This window comes from Maylandia zebra, linkage group LG16 (assembly GCF_041146795.1).
Source record: "Maylandia zebra isolate NMK-2024a linkage group LG16, Mzebra_GT3a, whole genome shotgun sequence".
NCBI lineage: Eukaryota > Metazoa > Chordata > Actinopteri > Cichliformes > Cichlidae > Maylandia > Maylandia zebra.
The window spans coordinates 26487835-26496338 of NC_135182.1; the positions used below are offsets into that span (position 1 = coordinate 26487835).

The window sequence follows — 8504 nt, forward strand, 5'->3', positions numbered from 1 at the left end:
ACTTTCAGAGCGGAGGATCGCATCCTTCACTCACTGTCTTTCCCGTTTTCAGCTGGGGAAAGTCGTGCAGTTCCGACTCTGTCTCCGCCTCCTTGGCCTCATGGCCTCGGTGATATCGGTGGTACATTTGGGGCTGCTTATGATGAGAGATTTTCAGCGGTGGGTCGCTTCTCTGCAGCTGTGCCCTCACCGACATCTCAGTTGTGGTGTAAAAATAACGCAGCCGTGTATCGCGGCTCTCTGGCCTTGGAGGAGCCCGACAGCTCTCGTGGCGGGGGTACCGCTCGGGGCAGTATCATCCAGGGTGATGCTGACAACAGATGCATTCCTGTCAGGTTGGGGTGCAACTATGATGGGCAGAGCAGTGAATGGCGTTTGGTCACAGAGACTCGCTCTGAATCACATAAATGTGCTGGAGCTCCACGCGGTGCTCCTAGCCTTACGGCATTTTCTGCCGTATCTCCGGGGTCAACATGTTTTAGTGAAAACAGACAACTCCACTGTAGTTGCTTATATCAACCGCCAGGGCGGCACCCGTTCCCGGCAGCTACACAGGTTAGCCAGGGAAATAATTATGTGGAGCAGCATTCGGCTCCTCTCCCTTCGGGCAACTCACGTGCCAGGAATTCTGAACAGGGGGGCGGACCTCCTGTCCAGAGGAAATCCACTGTTCAGAGAATGGAGGCTTCACCCACAGGGGGTGGAGCAGATTTGGCAGAGATACGGCCGGGCTGCCGTAGATCTCTTCGCCTCGCGAGAAAACACACAGTGCCCTCTGTTTTTCTCCCTGCCAGACACACACGCGCCACTGGGTGTGAATGCGCTGGCCCATCCATGGCCGAAAACTCTGCTGTATGCTTTCCCTCCCCTCAGCCTGATCTCCCCAACACTGATCAGAGTGAGGGATTAGGGGCTGTCTCTGATTTTAATAGCTCCACGGTGGCCATCCAAACACTGGATAGCAGAAATCATCCAGCTTCTGGTGAACGAGCCATGGCCACTCCCCATCCGCAGGGACCTTCTGTCTCAGGCGCAGGGGGGAGATATACCATCCCCATCCAGACCAGGTTGCTCTCTGGGCCTGGCCCGTGAAAGGTGGACCACTGGTCCCTTTATGGGATCTGTCAGTCGTTTTAGACGCCCTCTCCCACCACCCCTTTGAGCCTATTGGGGCAGTGGGGTTGAAGTTTCTCTCTCTTAAAACCACTCTGCTGTTGGCTCTAACCACAGCCAAGCGAGTTAGTGAATTACAGGCTCTGTCTATTCACCCCTCTGGTCTACAGTTGGCCCCGGGACTCACTAAAGCACTCCTGAGGCCTAACCCAGCCTTTGTCCCTAAAGTGTTGGAAACGTCATACAGGTGCTCTACAGTAGAGCTCCTAGCTTTTCACCCCCTCCATTCTCTTCAGAGAGGGAGCAGAGGCTGAACACTTTGTGCCCTGTCCGGGCCTTGGGGACTTATGTTGACAGAACAGCTGGATTCAGGAAGTCGGATCAGCTGTTTGTTTCCTGGGCCTCCCCTCACAAGGGCAGGCCCGTATCACGCCAGAGGCTAGCTCATTGGATTGTAGAGGCCTTAGCTCTGGCTTATAGCTGTAAGGGCTTGCAGGCCCCCCCCCGGGACTCCGAGCACACTCCACTAGGGGTGTGGCCACATCCTGGGCGTTGTTCAGAGGAGTATCAGTCCAGGATATTTGTGCGGCAGCAAGCTGGGCTACGCCGCACACGTTTGTCCGGTTTTATCGGCTGGATGTTGCACAGTCATTGTTACGGCTGCACAGCAGTCGTGTGGTGTATTGAAAAAAAGGATCCAAAATGCAGGTACCGGCTGGGGTGCGAGTGAGTGTTTATTTACAGCGGTGAGAAGGTGACAAAACAGGAAGAGCAGAGCGGGGAGTAAACAAACCTAAACTGGGAAAACTAAAGAACAAAACTTAAACCAGACACTCACGGGAGGAGGAGCGAAATGCACAAAGAGAGATGGCAGAGAGATGCAGAATGAATACCAGGTAACAGAATAATGCAGACTGACATGGAACTAAACAGACGACACGACAGAGAGCACAGGAAAACACAGGGCTTAAATACACGGGGAGTAATCAGGGAATGGGCCACAGGAGGGAGACACAGCTGGGAGCAATAAGGCTAACGAGACAGGGGAGAGGTAAAACTGAACACACTGACATGAGACATGAACTTTCAGAATAAAACAGGAAACTAACAGACACAGAGAACCAGACAGGACACTGAACTTGACAGGCAGACTCATGAGCAGACACAATAACACCATGGACAGACAGAGGGAACACAGAGAAGTGGGAGCAGGCAGGCAAAGAACAGAAACCTAACAAATGGCAAAATCACAACAGAATACACACTCGGAATGAACAAAAGCATAAGGAAACACAAAACACTGAGTCCTCAGACTCAGGACCATGACAGTCATCCCTGGCTCAGACGGTGCTGAATTCGGGTGCCTCAGGTTCGACCTGAGATCCTGGAGTAGCACTGGAAAGTAGCTTCGGGAGCTGGCGCAATCCGGGAGTGGGCCATATCTCCCATAGTGAAACACCGAGCGAAGTTAGAAAAAGAACGTTGGGTTACTTAACGTAATCCCTGGTTCTTTGATAACAGAGTGAGGTGTTTCACCAACACATCCCTCCTTGCTTAGGCACGGAAAGAAATCTGCTTGGAATGAGTTAGGAGGAGCTGGTCGGCTGTGTTAGTATGAGGGGGCGGAGCCCTGAGCACGGCTCGACAGGTCTGTCATAGACAGACGTGGTGTCATTGGAGCTTCCGTAGTTGGTCACGCCGAGACGATTCCCATAGTGAAACACCTCACTCTGTTATCAAAGAACCAGGGATTACATTAAGTAACCCAACGTTTTGAAATGACAAATTTTTTCCTTAATTTAATATTGATAATAAAGCTTTCAAAACCTTCCTGGCCCTACGTGGAAAAAGTAATTGCCCCATATCTCCAAAAGTTGATTCTGTTCATCTGGACGTAGCGTTTTGTGGGAGAAACGTTTCGTCACTCATCCAAGTGACTTCTTCAGTCTCAGCTGACTGCAGGTTTCCCCAAATCTTATAAACAGTAAATTTGCATAATGACCAGTGTTGGGACTAACGCGTTATTAAGTAACGCGTTACAGTAACTACGTTATTATTGTGGTAACGAGCACGGTAACTAGTTATTATGCCCAAATCAGGAACGCGTTAGTTGTTACTGGGATTTAGATAGGGTCGTTACTCGTTACTTCGTGTGGTGGCTATCGCGGAGCTTCCACAGATTCAGTAACATTACAAAGTGGTGGAGGCCAGCAGGTGGATGAAGGAAAAGGGACGCAGAAGGAAAAGAGACCCGAGGCGGCTGCCGGTCCAAGTGTGAACTGAACTTCAGGTAAGAAGTTATGACCTGCAGTCTCTCTGGGTCAGATATGAACCAAGTTTAGGTGGAGTTTATTTTCGTTATTCTGACTTTTTCCGTACTGCGTGCTAGCTAGCATGACAGAGTTTCTATACAGCTGGGTGGGTGCTATGAAGTTAATGATGCTGAACTTTATTTTGTTCATAAGTTATTAGAGTTGCCAACCGTCCCGTCTGGTATTCAGAGAAAATATTACGCGTTTCTTATTGAGGTGAAAAGGAACAGTTTGTCCCGTAATTCAGCTACAATGAAAAAGGCACAAAGCTGGAGTTATTCTGTGTCTTTGCTGCACAGCTGCCTCTTCTTCTTTCATTCTCCCCCCTCCCTCTCCCATTTCTACTTCAATCATGAAAACTGATCAATGATCAGCTGATCGGCTCTCTTGTTTGTTTATCGCCCACTTTGCGCCGAAAGAGGAAACCAGCGGATGTTGCGCTAAACAACAGCAGCACGTTTAAGCTTGATCAGCTGTTGTTAGAATTTATTTAATATTAATTTCTAGTATCAGCTGATGTTTGCTGGAGCCACAGCTGCAAAAAAGCTGCTGGTCATTATATCGGTTTGGTTATCTGGTGAGAGGGAAACATGAAGATGAAACCAGGAGATGTCCTTACTGAATCATCAGAGCTGAACAGGTCATGGAGAAACAGGTTTACCTTTTAGGTGACATGAATGAGTTGAAGGGAAGTTATGAACTGTTTCTGAGAGATAAATAACACCAGGATCCTTTTTTAGGTAGCTGACAGCTGGTAACTGTGCAGGTGCAGATCTAGCAAAGTTTTGCCAGGGGGCCAGGTAGGGCATTAACAGGGAGAGGGGGGCACAAAGAAATACTTTTCTTTCTTATTCTCATTTAAAATGTCTAGCTTTTAAAAAATAATTATCTGAATCTTACAACAAACAATTGATAGATTGATGCATATATACCATCAAAACAGTGTACATCACTGTCACAACAGTGTTTATTTTCATTCAAAGGCTTTAAGATTTTTCCTATAATGGTGGGCCAGTCTCTAGTTAAAATGCTCGGGCCAATTTTCTGTCCCAGTCCAGCCATGTATGCAGCTCATCTGCAGTCTGGTGTTGCCTACATCTTCCTATTCAGAAGGCAGAATTTCCGAGTTCTGAGTACAATCGAAAGCACCACGACTGCAGTTTTTGTGTTGGATGTAAAAGGCGCACATGACGCTGTGACGTAGGCTAGAATCATGGCAGCAGTCAATGACAGTCCAGGCGTGGGATTTCTCTCGTGGAAATATGCACATTATCTTTTCCTTTCTATTGGTAGGTGGCACAGTGCACTTGTGGCAAGTAAGCAAGCTAGAAGACTGGCAAAGTTATGGAAGCAACACATTAACAAGAGAATTCTGAGTAAAACCAAAGTTACTGTCATGATACGTTGTGTGGCAGGCAGGAGAAGGACCCAGGATGCAGATTCACAGACACGGGGATAAACTCAAAAAACACAGCTTTATTGCTGGCCACGAGAAACAATACAAAATAAACTAAACTGGGAAAACTAAAGCATGAGATGTACAAGGAACCGAACCACGGGGAGGATAACACACAACATGAGGGAGAACGCGACGCCGAACAGAGGGAGACTCAGACAGAAATACACAGAGGGTAAACGAGGAAAGTGGGCACACACGGGGAACACAGGTGATACTGATAATCATAACGAGACAGGGCGGGGTGAACTGAACATGACATGTACAGGCGTGAGAGTCACAAAGTAAACAGGAAGTGCACAGAGGTTCAGACAGGAGGAGAGAGAGAGCACGGGGAAAACACAGACATAACGGGCTGGGGAAACATGGAATAAAACATAAGGAGAGACGAGGGCTCAGATACACAGAGGGGCACACAGGGGGTGAGAGTCACAACGGGAAAACACATAAGGAACAACGTAACAGATCAACCCAGGAAGCATGGCCTAAATAAAGAACAAAATACAAAAATACATGAAAACTAAGAATACTGGGCCCACATGGCCCAGGACCATGACAGTTACTTTCCCTGGTAACTAGTTACTTTGAAAGTAACGAGTAACTTGAAGTAACTGAGTTACTTTTGAGAGAAGTAACTAGTAATGTAACTAAGTTACTATTTTAAAGTAACTTACCCAACACTGATAATGACTGAAACCAGCCCACTGAAGGAACAATGGGCTGGGAGGTCAGTTCCTTAATCATAATTATTCAAATTCTCATGACCATTGATCAACAACCACTGACCAAAACCCACTGATCAATGGCCATGAGTACCATTCACAGAGAGTTGGGTACTGGCTGCAATCACAGCATTGTAAGATGGCGAAAAGGTACTGCCAAATCAAAAGAACAGTTCCCTCAAGGTGCTTTATTGTAAGGTAAAAACCCTACACTAAACTCAAACATTCAGATAACCCCCTATGAGCAAGCAGTTGGCGACAGTTGGAAGGAGAAACTTTTAACAGGAAGAAATGCCAAGAAAAGGCTCAGGGAGGGGTAGCCAACTGTTGTGACCGATTGGGGGTGATGGGAGTAAGACAAGTCAAAGACAAATAATAACGTTAATAATAACTAATGCATAACTGATTAATAAAGATAGGCTGATCATATTTAAGATTGAAACGTTAATAATTGGTAGGACTTCGTAGAGTAGTCTTGTAGGAAGACAAGTTGGTGGTTTGGAGGAAGTAATCACTGACATTAACTCAGAAAAATCAATTGGCGAGACAGACTCTAAATAACTATCAATAGCATTGAAATAATAATTATATAATATGATTATATCATGAAATATAGTCTTTCAGTAATTTTATTCTCTAAAGGTAAAGATTTGTGAAGAAATCCATGAAGTCATTGCTAATTAATATTATGCTATGACTTTTTTGTCACCCTGGCTACAGTGCTGACAAGAAACCTAAGGTTGTTTTCTTTTTTTCTTAACTTCACTGGAACTATCTGCCGTAGTCCTTGGTTCAAGAGATCTTCAATTCCCACCTCTGTCAGAGCTTCAATAGCATTCAGCAGGAGGGCTGTGACACTGAGTCTGAGGACCTTAGACCCTAGGGTCCCCTAGGCTCATTAATTATTTCACTCAAGGAGTTAAAACAGCACTTACATCATGTTAACTATGCAACTGTTCCTGCCACAAACACTATATCAACCCTGGGTCCAAACCCTGCAAGGTATGTGCAAGACAGTCTTCTTTTCCCGTCTAACATTAATTTGTAAAAATTTAATTTACTTATGCAGGTCTGAAATGACACCTAGTAAGGTAAACTAATATTTTACTATGGATAATGTTTCAATAATTACTGTTTTTACTCTCTCAGGTTTAAGTGATATTGCAAACTACAGGGTCATTCTCTTTGTTCTCACTTTACTGTGTTACTGTGTGATTTGGCTGGTAAATGTGACGATAATTGTCACAGTCATTGTGGATAAAAAACTTCATGAACCCATGTACATCTTCCTCTGCAGTCTGTGTTTCAATGGACTCTATGGGACAGCTGCATTTTATCCCAAGTTTCTCTACGATCTTCTGTCCACCACTCATGTCATCTCTTATGCAGGATGCTTTTTGCAGGGTTTTGTATTGCACTCTTCAGTTGCTGCTGACTTCTCTCTCCTAGCTCTCATGGCCTATGACAGATACGTGGCTATATGCCGACCTCTTGTGTACCACTCTATAATGACTAAACAAAGAGTTTGTATCTTGATATTTTTTGCTTGGATTATTGCCTTTTATTTTCTGCTTATGAGCACAATAACAACAGCAATATTGAGGTTATGTGGCTCACACATACCAAAGATCTACTGTATAAACTGGTTAATTGCTAATCTAGCTTGCTCTGCCTCTGTAGCTAAAATTGTTATTCCTGCTTTTAGTTACACCTTTTGCTTTGGCAATGTCTGTTTTGTTTTCTGGTCTTATGTACATCTGATCAAAACATGTCAGTCATCCAAAGAAAACATGGGCAAATTCATGCAGACATGTGTACCACATTTATTCTCTTTAACAGTTGTTGTTGTGTCGTTGCTTTTTGATATGTTATACATGCGATTTGGCTCAAAACAAATAGCACAAAGTGTTCAGAATTTTATGGCAATGGAGTTTCTCCTTATCCCACCAATCATGAATCCCCTCATGTATGGATTTAAATTAACAAAAATTAGAAAAAGAGTTTTGAATTTTATATGTGGTAAAAGTTCAGCTTTTAGATTTAAGTCATGAGTGTTTCTGCAGAGAGGGGGAAAAACTGTTTATAATGTACATATGTAATTCAAGAGAAATGTGAACTGTATTGTTAATCAATAGAAAGTGTAACATGTACATAATCTTTCTAGTCTCGAGATATAGGATGCATTATTTCACTTGGAACACAAATAAAGGCAATTTAAAATAATATTTCGTGTTTTTCTTAGTTTGCATTTTAACGCTACTTTTATCTAAGTTTCTTAGTTAAAATCAGACTTCAAGTATTGTCACAACTGTGGCCTTCCACACATGAGTACCATACATTACATTTAATTTCTTCAAATGTATCTAAAACTATATTCGTGAACAGTTTATTTCTTGTTATGCTTTTATCTTAAAAGATCTGAATCTCTGTGAGGAGATTCAGGAAACCATGAGCATACAAGACCAGATGTCCACCATCTATTACAGCAGTGTCAAAACTAGTTAACCAGTGGATTTATATGTTTATACATTTCTTATTAGTTTGCAAATGTTGCAAAAAAATTAAAAAATATATAAATTTGTTACATATATTGACTACAACCACTTTTATCATATAGACAACACTTTCTCAATAAGCATTTGCATCAGAGTGTTCATCTGGTTTTTCCACGTTTAATAAAAAAAAGTGAACATTTTTTAAATGTATTTATTTTTGTTTTGCAAATACAAAATCAATTTTCAATTTTATTTAAAACATTTAAATTTAATTTCTACTTTTCATTAACAGCAATATTTTGTTGCAACTAGTTTACCTGTATTTACCTATAATACCCTTAATCCAAAGTTGGTGTTTTACACTGTGTTAACAGTATTCAAATGTACGGTGAGGTTATTGTTGAAA

General features: G+C 43.3%; 1 protein-coding gene across 1 annotated transcript; it reads left to right on the forward strand.

The window, feature by feature from the left end:
- The first annotated feature begins 6712 nt into the window (after positions 1-6712).
- On the forward strand, positions 6713-7683 carry LOC143413058 (olfactory receptor 11A1-like). Its single transcript, XM_076875213.1, has one exon. The coding sequence runs from the start codon at positions 6713-6715 to the stop codon at positions 7652-7654; it is 942 nt and encodes a 313-aa protein (XP_076731328.1). The 3' UTR covers positions 7655-7683.
- Positions 7684-8504: the final 821 nt, after the last annotated feature.

Coding starts and splice junctions, on each gene's coding strand:
- LOC143413058 (XM_076875213.1), top strand. CDS start 6,713: ATGGATAATGTTTCAATAATTACTGTTTTTACTCTCTCAGGTTTAAGT.